The following is a 16385-nucleotide window of genomic DNA, read 5'->3' on the forward strand; positions in this document are numbered from 1 at the left end:
TTTCTGATTCTTTGTACTGAGTTAAAAGTCTCTACAAAACCTAGGGAAAGATATATTTATAAAAAGAGAAAAAAAGTATTAGTTCCAATAATAAGCCACTTAAAGAATTTCTCATTATACCAAGACCCCTCCCTTTTTTGCTAGTTTTTCATCTAAGATAATCATAAACCCCGAGCTCATAATAATTCCATTATCTCTTAGTAGCTAAGAAGTATTCACATAAGAGAAAAAAAGTTCCCTGGGAAAGAGTTCTTTTTTATCCTCCAGTTTCAAGTTTATTTCCAGATGTTTCCGGCTGTGCCCTGAATAGAAGATGTACACTGTTCAATCTCCCACACTACAGGCAGAGGCTTCTCAGTCCCTCTATTCCAGCAATGCCAGAGGTGGTCCTGGTGGTCCCCAAGCACCAATTAAACTGCAGTTACCACTAGGGCTGAGCTCATCTGAGATTGGTCCTTTGCCTCCAAACAGTGCTGAGTGTGGCCCTTATAATAAAAAGTTTAAAGGACATGGAAGAAAGAAAAAATGATCTATAATCCCACCTCCCACAGATTATATTGTCAACATACTATTATATTTTTTCCAGCCTCTCTTCTCTATGCATATTTACTATTCTTAGGCTCTCTGGGTGCATGCTTTTAGAATACAAAACAACAGTATTTGACAGCTTAATCCCATAGAATTAACATTACAAAAGCAGGAAAACATCTGAACTCAACAATTTATGACTGTGGCTGTATTTTTAAATCATGTCATGCCTTGCTACTGGTTCTAGATAAAACTTTTTTAAATTAATGGGAACGTTCCTAGCTGATCTTGAAGTGTTATGTCATGTGATAGAAGAGAAGCATCTTTCTCTCTAGGCTCTTTATCCAATTATCTGGTGCCCTGAAACTGAGAAGTTAATACCCTTGTATATCTAACCAACCTGGCAACAACGCTAACCTAATTTCAGTTTATGGATGCTTCATATCAACTTTTTTTTATAGCCAGTTAAAACAAGCTTGATGATTTAATTTTAAGAGATAAATTATGTAAGACACAGAGTTGGAAATATTAATCGTACTGAGACTGTGTTTCTGTATTAGATTTAAAAAAATTAAAAATTCCTAATGACGAACTTGGACTAGCATAGGTGTACAACTTCTGCTCCTCCTTTCCATCCTGTTCAGTCAGGAGTAACAATATCCAGAAACACATTTTCCCAAGGAATATTGGTGAATTATTGAATGGAAAGAGGCTTAACTGTTTTGCAACTGTAACCTCTTTCAAATTATATCCCAATCAGTAACTTATCCATGCAAAGTGTAAAACAGACCAATGATGTGGCTTCACATTCAGATTGTAATTAAACTTTAAGAAACACAACTGTCCATTCTTGGCATAATATCAAAGTAGAATGTTCACTATTCTCTGAAAAGGCTATAAAATCCTCCTGTTTTCCTATTACATGTGACTTTGTGAGAACGGATTTCCTTCATGCTGCTTCAACTAAAACAGTAAATTTGCAGCAGATTTAAGGCAGGCGAAATAACAAGGTTCAGCTGCTTTCAATTAAATTTAAGATTAAAATTGTCGAACTCATATAATAAATAATACCAACTTTCACTATATTCCTTTTGGAAAAATGGTTCTTTCTCACAGAAATATTTCACATTAAGAAGCAGTGGATAGATATACCAAGAGTAGCATAATCCATTTGATGGGGTGGAAGGTAGAAGACAATCAATCTTGATTAAAAAATACTAATACATATATGTTTTTATATATACTCTAACAACATGTTAATGATCTGTAATACAGGGGCTTAATGGTTCCAAGATGAGATACAACAATTTTTACACACTTTCCTCTAAGGAAACCTTTTTGGACAATTTTTAGTCAATTATTCATAACAAGCAATGCAAAATTAATTATTTAGCATCAGCCTTTGGGGAAGGCTTGGGTGGTGGTGGGAAATTTTGAAATAATGGTGATAGGAAGATGCAATAGTGGTGGGATTGGTATAGAGCTATTGAGTGGAACAATTACTGTGAACAACTCTTTGAAAATAGAATTTTGAAAAAGAAGCAATGTATTCTTTGTATTTACCTAATATATCACTGTAGCACTGTCCTCCGTTGTTCATCGATTTGCTGGAGCGGGCATCAGTAATGTCTCCATCGTGAGACTTGTTGTTACTGTTTTTGGCATATTGAATATCCCACGGAGAGCTTGCCAGCCTCTACCATGTGGGCGGGATACTCTCGGTAGCTTGCTGGGCTCTCCGAGAGGGATGGAAGAATCGAACCCGGGTCGGGTGCAAGGCAATGCCCTACCCACTGTGCTATCGCTCCAGCTAACAATAAGACACACCCAACCAACCTTTTAGGGGTCCTCAGATTTCTTTAGGTGAAGTAAAAAGATGGGGGAAAGAATTAAAGGGAAGAAATGGCAGGGTGGGTATCACACCTATGGCTTGTTCAGACTTCACTTCCACTAGAGCAGATGGAAGCAGCATCTAGTACTGGGGACTGAATCCAGGCTTCCCATGTGCCAAGCATGAGCCCCAGCCCATTGAGCAGCCTCCCAGACCCAGACCAATACATTGGAGAACTGCTGCCATGCTGTGCTCAGAAATAACCAGAGACCTTAGAACTTCCAAGGTGTGGGTCAGACAGCTAGCACAGCAGTGAGGGTGTTTGCCTTGCACGCAGCTGACCAGTATTTGATCCCCAGCATCCCATATGGTCCCCCAGACATCACTAGGAGTGATTCCTGAGCACAGAGCCAGGAGTGACCCCTGAGCATTGCTGGGTATGGCCCAAAAACTAAAAAAAAAAAAAAAGAAAAACTCCAGTGGACAGTGTATACTGGACACAAGTAAGATGTAGCTAGGTGTACATACTTATTTGCTCCATTCTTCAGTAACTCCACAAACACTTCTTGAATGATGCAGTGATCCCTCACGTGGCAGGAGAAGTTGATGTTAAAAGCAACAAAAACTCAAATATATAATTAAGAAGCTGGGGTGACTGTGACTAAGAAAAAAATAATATGATGCTATCTGAGAAAAGGGTATATGCCTTCTGTGGTTTTATTTTAGGTTCTCAACCCTGTGACTCAGAATATAATGTGAAAGCTGGAGAGGCAGATGAGAAGATAAGGGTGAACAAGAGGGACACATAATCTGATGTGGAGACATACCAGTTCTGGAGCATGGAGCTGATCTAAGCTTCTTCCAGAGCATCTCTGACTCTGAATTCAAGTTTTGAGTTTCAGGATAAAAATGTTCATTTGGGACTGGAGCAATAGCACGGAGGGGAGGGCGTTTGCCTTGCACGTGACCGACCCAGGTTCCATTCCTAGCATCACATATGGTTCCCTGAGCACTGTCAGGAGTATTTCCTGAGTGCAGAGGCAGAAGTAACACCTGAGCATCACCGGGTGTGACCCAAAAAGCAAAAAAAAAAAAGTTCATTTAAAAAAGTTATTTGATGTTAAATAAAAATTTAGAGTCTAAGGCACTAGCTAATGTTCATTACTGTTTCAGATCATTTGCAGTCCTAGGTACCTATCAGTCTCTGAAATACAGAAAGTCTACCACATATTACCATACCACTATACCACCATTCCATAATATCACCGTTCCACCATTCCATCATACTACCACACCCACCCTGATCTTGTTTGGCAGAAAGAGGCACTAGGTAAAAAGCACTTTAATTTTTTTTATTATTATTTTTTATAACATGTTACACATGACTTTATTTTAGGCGCCATGGCTTTCAATGCTGTTAAAGATAGTTTCATGCATAAAACATAGCACCATACCCTTTACTAGTGTTCATTTCCCGCTACCATTGTCCCATGGTCAACACTCCCATCCTTTCCCCACCCCCACCCCCACCCCCACCCCCACCCCCACCACTTAAAAAAGTGGTGTTATCAGCTTCTGTTGCCTCTGAGCATTTTTTATTTTCTTGTATAAAGCACTTTTAATGTCTCAGGGGACCAGATGTGATGCCAGGGATAAACCGTTTGACCTCATGCAAGGCAAGTGCCCTATTGACTGTACTATGGCTCCAGGCCTGCTTTTGTTTGTCTGCTTGTATTCTGTAGCCTTAAAAAAATTCATTGTTGGGGTGGGGTGAGGGGGAGGATAGGCCACAGCCAGCAAAGTTAGGAATAACCCTTGCATGTGCTTGGGTGTCTTTATGTGGAGCCAACGATAGAACCTGAGCCAGAGGACGCAAGAAAAAGCCTTAACCCCTAAACTATCTCTTCAGCTCATATCCGGTAGTCTCACTCTCCCCTTGGTACTCATTAACGCGCATCACTGCCCTCTGTGCTCCTGCATCAGTGCTCTCCCTCTATTCGGCCAGACCCTTAGTTTAGCACTTACTGATTTACCAGGCCCTGTTCCTTCCTCCCCTCCCCTTCTCTAGTCTCCACTCTCATTTTAAATTATATTAGTAGTTTTTCTTTGTTTTTGAGAGTCATATGCAGCAGTTCTCAGAGGTCTGTTCCCTGCTGAGTGTCTGATTTTCTGATTTAATGTGTGTGTGGGCGGGGGGGGGGGAAGGGGCCGTCATCCTGGTGGTACCTCAGGAACCATGCAGTGCTGGGGATCAAACCAGAGTCTCCTACCATCCTGCATACAAAGCAGATGCTATTTCCCCTGCCTAGGCACCACTTTCAATGATTCCTGCATCCTCAAGGGCTTTCCTGCTAGGAAGTTTTTTGCCTCACAATTCCCCACCCACTCCCCCGACACACACATACACACACCCTTCAGGGGTTGGGAGAAGGTGATCTTCTGTACTCTCCTGCAGAACTGTGAACCCTGCGATAGAGTGATGGTAGGACACCAGCAGATCCCTGATCCTTCACAAAACACTCTCAGTTTCTAGCAGAAGCCCAGCACATGAGAGGGGTTTACTTTCGGCCACGTGTGTGAAATGTGCACCAACATCTCTAGCTGAAAATCTTAAGCTGAAAAAAACTGGTGTTTAGGTTTCTTTTCATCCTTCTGCAAATACGACAGCAAAATCCAGTTCAGTAACCTACAGGAAAGAGGACAGGTACCTCCAACGGGAGTGGGGGTGAGCATTAAATTGATGCTTCTCCTCTATTCTTACAGAACACTTTAACCTCGGGTTTTCCTCCCAAAGGCAAAGCTCTACCGAGTAATTTAAATTTCATTTTACATTACTGATTTATGAAACCCTTCAAAGGTGTGTGAAATGGTAAAAATAGCTCTGGTTAAATATAGTCTAGCTATTGATCACAGAAAACCTCAAGACAGCCACTAGGCAAATCCCCAAACTGGAGTCAACTAGCTTCCAGCACCCCAGCCCTGTGTGTGTACAGGAGCGGGGAGGTGGAGGATGGGGACTTTTCACTGCAAACTCTGAGTCCTGTTCAACTCCTATGTAGCACATAGGGTCCCGCAGGACAGAATCTTGCCTCACACTTGGAGCTATGTTATACCTCTGCTCTCATTAGCACTGTGCCTTATCTGGCGTTTGAGGGGAGTTCTCTGAATAAACTGAAAAGGGTATCATTCTAAGAACTATAAAAAAGAAAGTACTGTTACTGGGAAGGTCGCATCATTCCTAATTGCTCTAGGTATACTTGATCACAATTATAACCTAAGACCTTCAGTTCAGAGTGACAGAAAGAGGTAAAAGGCAGAAGTTACTGACACAAGAGCCAGGAGACAAGACACGCTCTAAATGTTCCAAAATGTTCCTGGGTCTCCTCATTTAACCAGTGTCATCTCTAAGAGGGCTTGTTTAAAATCCAGTATTGTGAATTTAGCTTTTAAAGCTGCAAGAAGCACAGCCCAGAAAGGTAATACCCTACTTACATAAATATATTAAAATGCATGGAGCACAGGAAAGAGAATATCCTATTTATAAAAATATATTAAAATGCAGAACAGACCCCCCACCCTGTCCCACTGAATTCTACGTATGACTTTTTTTTCTTGATGTTCTTTCTAGCTATGGGTTTATTCTGGAAACCAAGTTGTCTCTAGGGCTTTGGTAACTCAACCAGGGAAAGAGGGAAGGAACCAGCAAAAGGATTTAGCCATGCAAAGCATGTTATGAGGTAAAACTTGAATTTTAAAGACCAGATGACAACAATAGGAAGCCCACATGAACATTACCTGCTCTGGCAACAACCCCACATGTCTTTTATATCATGCACCTAGGGATCTGCTTAATGTCAGTTTTACCTTCTGATCAATTCTTGTCATGAAAGCAAGAACTGGGTTCATCAGGTTATCTACCAGAACCTAGAACAGAATCTGGAATTATTCACGAGGCACTTAATGAAGATTCGTCTTCTGGATGGCTCTGGATTAGATGCAGTGTAAATGATGAGGAAAGAAGGGGAAGATTTTATCTATCCTAGGCAGCAAAGGAGCAGGATGAAAACTACAGGTGGAATTATAAAGAGGCCCTCACCGCAGTCAGAGCTGGCAGCCACACCTGCTCCACCCTGACCAGGCATGGATGATCAGAGAGTAAACTTAAAAGTCTCTCTGGGGAGTTGAGAGCTCCAGGCTGGTGTTCCGGAAGCTGAAGATCACAGCCACACTTATGACACCTTCATATCCCCGTCTCCCAGCACCTTTGATGTCAGCTGACATTGTCTTTAGTCTCATCAGAAATAAAAATGATGTCACCATGGCAGCCCTCTCAAAATAGCAAAGCAGCAAAACGGGCCAGATTCAGTGTTACATAAGTCTTGGTGCTTTAGTCAAATATCACATTTTCAAAAGTCTGGTGAAGGCATAATAAAGTAATGGGAAACGTACTCCGCAGAGAAGACAGGGAAATTGGGTTCCAATCTCAGTGCTGTCAATAAATTTCATCTTTGGACAAGTCATCCCAGAGTTTTGCACCTTAAATTTCTCAGACTTAGGGGCTGGAGTGATAGCACAGCAGGTAGGGCGTTTACCTTGCACGCAGCCAACTTGGCTGACCCGGGTTCGAATACCAGCATCCCATATGGTCCCCCGAGCACCGCCAGGAGTAATTCCTGACTGCATGAGCCAGGAGTAACCCCTGAGCATCACCGGGTGTGACCCAAAAAGAAAAAAAAATTCTCAGACTTATAGAATAATGGTACTTTCTCACTTGGGTGGGGGGAGCACTAGTTTGTTTGCAGTGTTTTCTTTTGTGATTTTTGGGTTATACCCATTGGTGCTAGAGATTGAACCCAAGCCTTCCGCAGGCAAAACATGCATTCAGTCTGTTGAACTATCTTTCCAGTCCAAGATGAGATAGTTATACTGAAGGAGAGGTTACTTTCTCTAAAGTTTTAGAGGTTACCAGCTCTAAAATTACAAAGTCCCTTTAGGGGTTATTTTTTACAGTCTTTTCCCTACTGCCCATTAAGACCTCCCCATCTTACAAGCAACAGAATATGCAGTCAAATGTGGATTAGTGTTATTTATACTGTTGTTCTTCAAAGTCTAGGTGGCAAACTCAGCCAAATTCCAGCTACCACTACCACTACATTCATCATTCCTTGATACCTTACCCCAAGGTTTATAGGATTGATTTACATGATTACGGGTAGTGCTACCCTACAGCTCTGAGTATTCTTGAATGAGTAAATACCTATTTTAATAGGACTTTCAGAGTTGCACAGACTTCAGGCAGACAATAAATAACTTCGTTTTTTGGCTTTTCATGCCAGAAATATATGAATTCCTCACTACAGAGGTACAATGAGACTGCCAATTTAAACTATCTATTCTGTAATACAGTTTAAATATGACTTCAACAATTCAAGCTAGTTCCATGAATAGATGGCCTCAGGGCAGAATTGACTCTAGAATCTTTTATTTCCATTTGAAAGAAAGAATTTTTAAACTTGAGGAGGGAAAATCCATAAGCAAGAGAGCCTTGTTTGAATGTTAAATACCAATTGTTTTATTTTAAAAAATCAACTCTGCCATCTGTGTCCCCAGAGTTTAAGTCAATCTGAAATGGAACTGTAAGAACCTACTTTCTTTCACAAATAGGCCTTGAGAGCTCATCTGGATGGGTCTAGTAGTTCCTGGTGAATTCCTTAGCCATACAGGTTCTTCCCTCAAGACCCAACCAAAAGCCTGCCACTTGTTTTGATGGTGCATCTCTGTGGAAGTGTGGCAGGAGGGAAGGGCTTGGCCCTGGCAGTGAGATTTAGACCAATCAATCAGATATCAGTAGTTTGACAGATGGGTTGCCTGCCCTTTTCTATTCCCCATGGGGGAGGGAAGGTGACAAGACAACAGTATAGGACCCGAAGACTCTGGACACAACTGCTCTCTCAGACCAAGAACTCTAGTGTTTTTTGCTGTAAATAGGACTCTTTCAGTCCTGTTTTATATACAGAAAGAGGGATTATTTGAGGCTTGAATAGAAAAGCTGATGGAATGGGCCAAAAAGAAAGCTAAGTGATGACAGAAAAATAAAGACTCTGTTTTTTTTTATTTTTTTACATTAGAAAGTTTAAGACCATGCCACAGTACTGTCTTTTTAATTGGTGTCATTTTTTAAAAAGTCATTTCTCTGTTTCTCTAGTACCAGAAAATGTCTTACCGAAAACCATCTCAAAATTTATGCTCAGATATTCTTTGAAAAATAATATGAACACAACTGTTTAAGGATACTAACTGAGGCACTATTACTAACACTAGAAAAATTAAACAAAGATATCTATTTATAAATAAACTGATTAAAACCAGTCATGACACATCATAGACTACCATGCAATGGCCAAAAGGAGTGACACAATTTTATACTAAAACAAATTAAAGAAGCCCTCAAGCTAGTGTATGAAAACAAAAGCAAATTCTACACACAAATGGCAGGGTATTATGTCATGGCTCCATTTGGGAAAACAGAATAACTCTACATGCAAACACAAAACACATATATTGAATGCATAGCATAAAAAGTTCAGGAAGGACATTCACTAATTTAAGTAAATGGTGGCTATCTCCGGAGGTTAGTGTGGTCTGGTGTGGGATATGGTGGATTGCGAACTGTGTATGTGAGCATGTGGTGTTGGGGATCAAACCCAGGGTCTCACAGATGGAAAATGTGGAAAATATGTGTTCTCAGTCATTTATGAAATAGGAGAAGTTTTAATTACTCTACACTCAACACAGGTAAGAAAAATACCAGAGGGCAAAGGAAGTATGAAATTAACTCAATCTCAGTAATCAAACTCAAATTATTTGGAAACTTTCCTCTGGGATGCATTAGTACATTTTTAAGTTTGTTGAGTCTATGAGTTCTAATTCTCATTTAAAATCAAACTAAACCCAACATTCTACATTTGGGAAATACCCTGTACACATATATTTCTAGTTTGTGTTGAATCCATGCGAATTGATAACAAAATGCTTTTCCAAATAGGATCATTTTTAAAGGGATGGTTTCTATGATCATCTCAAACTTGCAAAGACCAGTATCTATACTTTGCGAGCAGAAGAGATTTACTCTAGTGCCACACGGCATTTGACAAAAAGAAACTTCCACAACTTAAATTACAGGAGTATGGTAATATCAGAAAGCTCCCTTTGGGATTCCTCAGTCTGCTTCTTTCAAATAAAATCATAATTGAATGAACACTCAGTTATTGACATTTAATTAACATAAGAATATGAAATGAAATGGAAAAGAAGCTCAAATGGTTGCACAGACCCTAATTTGGTACTTGAATATAAGCATCTTGTGTTCTCATCCTTGTCCTCATGCTGTAACCTGACCCAACAGGTGCTTTCTGCATTGCCTTCCCAGTCAACTCAACCTTGCTTCTCATGGGGAATGGAACCCTCACAAAGAGTGCCACTCCTGTCTCCCAAAGTTGTATTTGGAGTTCCCAAGGTGATAAGAATCGGCTATTTTGACTTTCAGGTTGATGAGTTGCAGACCACAGAGAGAACACATTCTAAAAAACAAAAAAACAAAACAAAAAACCGTGCCTCCTCGGTTCAGTTGTACCAACCAGAAATACAGCCAAGGCACCTACAAGTAATAACAACCAAACCTTGCTTAACATTTGCTTGCAGCTTGGGGGCAGGGACTGCCTAAGATCATGGGGTTGGCATCCTGTTTGAGCACCACTTACTCCTCTTTCCTGAGAAGCTCCTCCTCAGACTCCGTCAGGCGTTGCTTGAGCACAGCAATCATCTCCACAGCCACATCCACCTGTCTGTTCAGGGCTCGCTCCCTTCTTTGAACTTCCTGCTTTTTCTGAGTCAGCTGTACAAAAGCCGCCCGGACTTCCAACAGCTCAGCAGTTTTCTGGGCTAACTCTTTGGTGAGCTTATCAATTCTCTTCTCAATGGTCCGATCCACAGCTTCCACCATTCGATTAAATTTTTCTCTGACGTGGGCCTCGAAAGAAGCTTTGGTGTCTGAGGTGGGAAGTCCAGGACTTGACCGCAGTCCATCCAGTGAGTCTGTGTGCAGGTCCACTGCAGTATAGGTCTGCACGTAGGACACAGGTCTCTCTGCCACCACCTCGAAAGGCTTCCTGTCCTGGGAGTGCTCGTGTGCAATACTATACAAGTTGACATAGCTGGGTTTCTGCTTCACCACATTGCCACTGCATTGCAATTTTCCTTGTTTCAGGGGTTCCGAACAAGTGACAAGGTCTGTGTCTTGGAGGGATGGAAAGAGGCTGCATTTTGTCAAGAGTGTCCTTTCCTGGTAGCTGTGACTGAACTCTAGGTGGGCTCTCAATGATGACAGGCTTCGAAATCTGGTATGGTCGCCACACCTTGGGCAGCGGAATGGCAGGCACACAGCAACATTCTCCAAGGATTCCTGCCAGGGGTATCTGCTTTCCTCAAAAGCCTTCTGTTGCATTACTCTGAAAGTCCTGTGCAGCGGAAATAAAACTGGTGATTTACATGTGTGCTTAAACAGTGCTACTAAAATGGCTCTGGTTGCTCATCTCCATGAATGCAAAGGCTCTTGTGCTATTTCAAATGACTTTTGCATATTACATAAAAATTAATTACCTGTAACTCCTGAGCAAAACCCAGGTTCACCTACTCATTTCTATATTGCCTACTGTTGCTTGTGCATTGAAGCCAAAGTAAGTAGTTAAGAGAGAGACTTTGATAGCTACACAACTTACCCTTTGGCCTTTATATAAAAGTCTGCCAATATCTGTCTAGGATTGAAAAAATGTGAGGGGGGGAATTAACACACTCTTTTTTTCACAGATGAGAAAATTGGAGCAAAAAAGATAAAGTAATTCATCTAAGGCCAAATGGAAGGAGGCAAACTCAGAAGTGCAGTTCAAGTTTCCTGCAGTCCTGAATTGTGTACACTAACTACACACAATTCCCTATTTCACTGACACAATCTTGTCAAGCATGAATACAAAAAATGAAGGTACTCACAGGAACTGTCAAATCAAGTCCTAAAAGGGCAGGTTCATGCATTTGGTCACACACACAGCAATATGTGCATATATGTGCATATCTTATATATAACATATAAGTTATGACCCAACTTGAGTTATAATGTATATGTATATAATATCATATACATATACTAATATACTTATATGTATTTAATATATACTTAAACATTACAACTCAAGTTGGGCACAGTTGGCACTAAGTGTCAAGTAGAAATTTTTCAACCTGAGATTTTGCCTTCAATTTTGTAAACTACTGCTGTGATCACAAAAATTGAAGCGTGATCATAACAATTATATCTCCCACCTCCGCTTGCTCCATATTTACTAAAATTTGGAAACCTGTATATCATCTGATAGCGGGGCCTTAGTCATGGCCAAGAGTATTCCGTGTGGGAGTACATTTTCTCTGATCCTGCTTTAATAAGATAACCTCTAGAGATGGACAACATTTGAACCAGGTAGGTATCAGCAGCATAACTCTCCATAACAGGAAGTTCTTGTTTCCTTGTAGGAATTTATTATCTTAATCCGGGCAACAGATGAATGCTAACAACTCAATTCTGCAAGCAGTACATATGTAGTCCCTCCAGAAATGCTTTCTTCTTCAATGTAAGGAGCACTGGGCCCCCCAAAGAGGGAGCTCGGTTAAGCTTACAGACAGAAAAAAAAAATCGTTGAGTGCACACCCTCTTCAAAAAGCAGAGAGGCAAATTGTCTCCAGACAACCAGGGAAAGCTTCCAGGTTAATCAGCCTCTGGCCCTTATTACCAGGAACCTCTTCCTTTGCGCCTCGGCCCAATATTTAGCCACCGTTTTCTGGGAATTGGAGGTAAACCCTCCTGCAGGAGCAGGTGAGCGGCGAAGGGAGGCGAGGTCACGGTGCACTAGCACGCCTGGCTGTAGAAATAGGCTCACGCATTCCCAGAGCAAGCAAGCCCCCCCCCGGCCCAGGGGAAACCCCCGCCGCTGGGTCCCGAAAGGACTCCGGCCCGGGGCTGGACGTCCAGGACCGTGCCTTGGTGGGGTCCTGACCCTCCCCGCCCCCACTTCACTGCGTGCTGGCGCGGGGCTGCCAGAGTGGGAACGCGAGTGCCTGCAGGTGGGGGGCGAGAAGCCCGAACCACGCCGCGCCGCAGGACAGGACCCCACGCGCGGCCCCAGTCGCAAGGGCCGGTGCCCCCCGCCGCGCCCCCGGGCCGCAGACCCCGAAGCCCGGGCGGCCACTCACCCGACTTGTTGCTGCAGCAGCTGCTGCTGCTGCTGCTGCTGCTGCTGCTGCTGCTGCTGCTGCTGCTGCTGCTGCTGCTGCTGCTGCCGCTGCGCCGGTTCCTGCGGGAGCGAAGCGGTTTCCAGCAGCGCCGCGAATCAGGCCGAACCGGGCCCGCCCGCCTCCCGCACCCCCGCCCAGACGAGCGGCCGCCGGGGCGGAGCGTGGCGCGGGCCGGCGGGCGGTGCTGCCAGCTGCGGGGCTCCGCGCCCCCGGGACGGACGCCCGGCGGGGGTCCTGCAGGGCCGCCCTGGCCCGGCCCCGCTGCCCGTGCGCCCCTCCCGGTCTGGGGCGGGCAGGGCTCAGGGGGCCACTGACACCGCGGGAGGCAGCCAGCGGGGAGGCTCCGCAGGAGGGAAGGGGGATGCGTGCCAGCCTGCATCCACTTGCACCGCATCCACTTGCACGTCGCTTTCTGCAGGCCCTGGCGCGCAACCCACCCCCGCCACACACACACACACACACACACACACACACACACACACACACACACACACACCCTTTCTGTTTATTTGAGTGTGGGAGAGTTTGGATGGGGAGATGAAGCATCGTGACTGGGCATCTTTGAAAAGCTTTCCCTAGGCGCTTCAGATTTTCCCCCTAAGAGATCCGCATCCCAAACATGCCTCCCACCCTCTCCTGGAAGCCAGGGGTCCTAGTTTCTGGCTTCCCTGCCCTGGAGCTAGTATGACTAAACCTATTCTGCGAGGAGGGAGTGAGGAAGCAATCCCTGGCCTTCCCCAGCCTTCCTCTCCTCTCTGGTGGGCACACCCCTTTCTCATTCCGTCCTTGCACCCCTTCAGCCAGAAGTCAAGGTTTATGACCCTCAAGAGATATTCGTTTCCTCTGAAAGACCTTGATGACTCAGCTGCTTTTTATTTTTGGAAAACCTGCCTTGGCATATTCCTCATCTAACTTGAAAGAGCAACTCGGGATAAAAGTTACTGTTGGGGGGATGGGGGAGGGGGGATATTATCCATGGTGGTGGAAAATGGGCACTGGTGGAGGGATGGGTATCTGATCATTGTATAATCGAAACCCAAGCACAAAAAATTGTAAATCTACAACTGTAAAAAAAAAAAAGAAACAAAATATATATATATATATTACTTGAATAAAAGTAATCACAAAAAAAAAGTTACTGTTGGGTGTTCTTGTCAAAGGAGGGGTTCCTTCATTTGCAGCGAGTTAGTAAGTGCATTGGGTAGTTTCCTGGGGCATCTCTGTTCTCAGAGTTTGCAAGTACTCATTTCAATAATGACTTTGTTTTTCTTGTAAATGTCTTAACAGTTACCTCAGATTTAGTTTGGAAGTGATTGAATTATTCATTGTTAATGTCATTGGGAGCCCAAGATCCTGGGGTCAGATTTGATTCAAATCCTTCTTCTAGGGTTCAAATCCTGGTGCTTTAATTAATTAATTTATTTTTTATTTTTTCTTTTTTTATTAGTGAAAAACCATGAGGTACAGTTATAGGCTTACAAATTTTGTGCTTGGGTTTCAGTTATACAATGATCAAGTGCCCATCCCTCCACCAGTGCCCGTCATCCATCCCCATGGGTCCCAGCATCCCCCCTCCCCCCCCCTCCCATCCTGCCTCTGTGGCAGAGTATTCCCCCTTGTTCTCTCTCTCTTCTTTTGGGTACTGTGTTTTGCAAGAGAGGCTTTGAGTGGCGATCATGTTTGGTCTATCGACTACTTTTAGCATGCTTCTCCCACCCTGGGAGGGCCCTCACAACACCCTTCATTTGGTACTCTCTTCTCTATCTGAGCTTCCTTTTCACCTAGAGCCTGTGACTGGCCTTCCATTCATGGAGCAAAATTCCTGGTACTAATCTCAGCCATTCCTGGGTGTTACTCTCCCTTTTTGTTGCTTTATGTGGTGCTTTAATTTAAATCAAATTATGAGACTTTTCTGTGCCTTAGATTCTTAATCTAGGAAATAAAATCGACTAGAACCTACTTCTTAATTAGATGGTAAGGATCCATTGAGGGGACGACCTTTTCTCTAACCTGAATATAAACTAATAAAACGAATTATTGCTTTGGTTATTTTTACTTGTATTTTAAATTTTGCCACAAGAGAATGGCTAAGAAGAGGTAAAGTTGTGCTAGTGTCTATTTCTTTGAAAAATATATTTTATTGAATTTATTTTCATTCTTGAAATATATATTTATTCCAACAATCCATTTAGTTTTTTTTTTTTAAGTTGAACAAAAAACAGACTTCCCTTGGCCATCTGCCTTATGTGAGAAGCAAACAGACAGTTGCCAGAAGCTGCCTTCGGCTGCATTTATACAGAAGACACCAAAAGCTAGCTCTGCACGGGCAAAGCTCTTAGTTTCCAAATCATTCATCCCATTTCTTAGCCAATTTTGTCACCTTTTCCAGTCTTTGTGCTTGTCTTCTGTGAACATGAAAAGTGGGGATTATTTGAGAGACTTTTCTCATTCTACAACTGTACCTCATGGTGTTTAGTAAAGTTTAGTAAAGTTACCAAGAATTTTATCAAATTATTAAGAAGAGGTTGTTCTTTGTAAACTCTAGACCTGAACATTATGAGAGGTTCGTTTTTGGTTGAGAGACATTTAGGACAGTTTACAATAATTGTAACCGACGTGGTTCCTTATCTCTTGGCCACATACCCATCCTCCTCCACCCCATCCCTACAGCAGCAGGAACTCCTGGCTGATTGGTAGATATACTAATTATCTGATCATCTGCTTCACACCACACTTTCTGAATGGGAACTGTGTAATCTATGAGTTACCAAGCCCTCCAGCTAATTTGGATGAAAGCTAATTTGAAAACCATTGGATTGCAGGGTGTGTCTTCATATGTTGTCTACCACCAACCGGAAGGTGTTTCTTCGCCATCTTTGTTTCTCTTTGCAGGGCACTGAGTAAACTGCTTTATGATCTCGTATAATTTTTCAGCACCAATGAGATAGGGACTCCATGTATACTCAGTTTCAGCCACATCGGCATCCCTTTTTATCTTCAGAGGAATAGATAGTGCTTACTCACTCATGCTTCAGACTCAGCATAAGTATGGCCCCTTTCTCAGGAAGTCTTCCCTGATACTGTCTAGGTAAAACCATCACAACACAGTTTATCACAATGGAATTGGTCACTTGTGCAGTTACCTATCTGCTATGTCCACTATTAAATTGTAAGCTCTTAGTGTCAGGGTTCTTGTTTTACAGTCCAATCTATTCCTGATACCCAGCACAATGTTGGCCATATAGAAAGTTTTCAATAACACTGAAGGAATGAAAGAATTTATTATGGAATTAATGTCAAACAAATGAATCTTCCTTCTACGTAGAAAAAAATCTCAGGCTCATACAAATTAACTTTCCTGAGATGGCACATCTAGAAAGCCTTGGCCAGGTTTCCCAGTTCTTTTAACCACTACACTCATTGACTTTCCAATGTAAATGAAGGAATTTTTTCTTAAGAAAATTAAATTGAGGACAAAATGTATAACCTATTGTCAAACAAAAAATGTATAACCTGTTATCATAGACACTTATTCTTAATAAGTAACAGAATCAGTATTTGAATTAGTCTTCTAACATTTGTGTTCTATAACATAAGGAGTTGAATTTTATGACTAGTGAGAAATTCATGTAGGGCAAAAAAAAATAAATAAATAAGCACAGACTTCCTAAATTTTGTCCTTTCTGAA

At 42.5% G+C, this 16385-nt stretch overlaps 1 protein-coding gene across 1 annotated transcript in view; it reads right to left on the minus strand.

Moving 5' to 3' along the window:
• The window catches only part of ZNF365 (zinc finger protein 365), a 28463-nt gene extending 15720 nt beyond the window's left edge, over positions 1-12743 (minus strand). The window contains exons 1-2 of the mRNA XM_056107946.1: positions 12656-12743; positions 10120-10875 (exon numbers count right to left, since the gene is read on the minus strand). Of these exons, the coding sequence (XP_055963921.1) occupies positions 10120-10862 (743 nt within the window). The 5' untranslated portion in view covers positions 10863-10875; positions 12656-12743. The remainder of the gene's footprint in view (positions 1-10119; positions 10876-12655) is intronic.
• Positions 12744-16385: the final 3642 nt, after the last annotated feature.

Source organism: Sorex fumeus, unplaced genomic scaffold (genome assembly GCF_029834395.1).
Source record: "Sorex fumeus unplaced genomic scaffold, SorFum_2.1 ptg000183l, whole genome shotgun sequence".
Lineage (NCBI taxonomy): Eukaryota > Metazoa > Chordata > Mammalia > Eulipotyphla > Soricidae > Sorex > Sorex fumeus.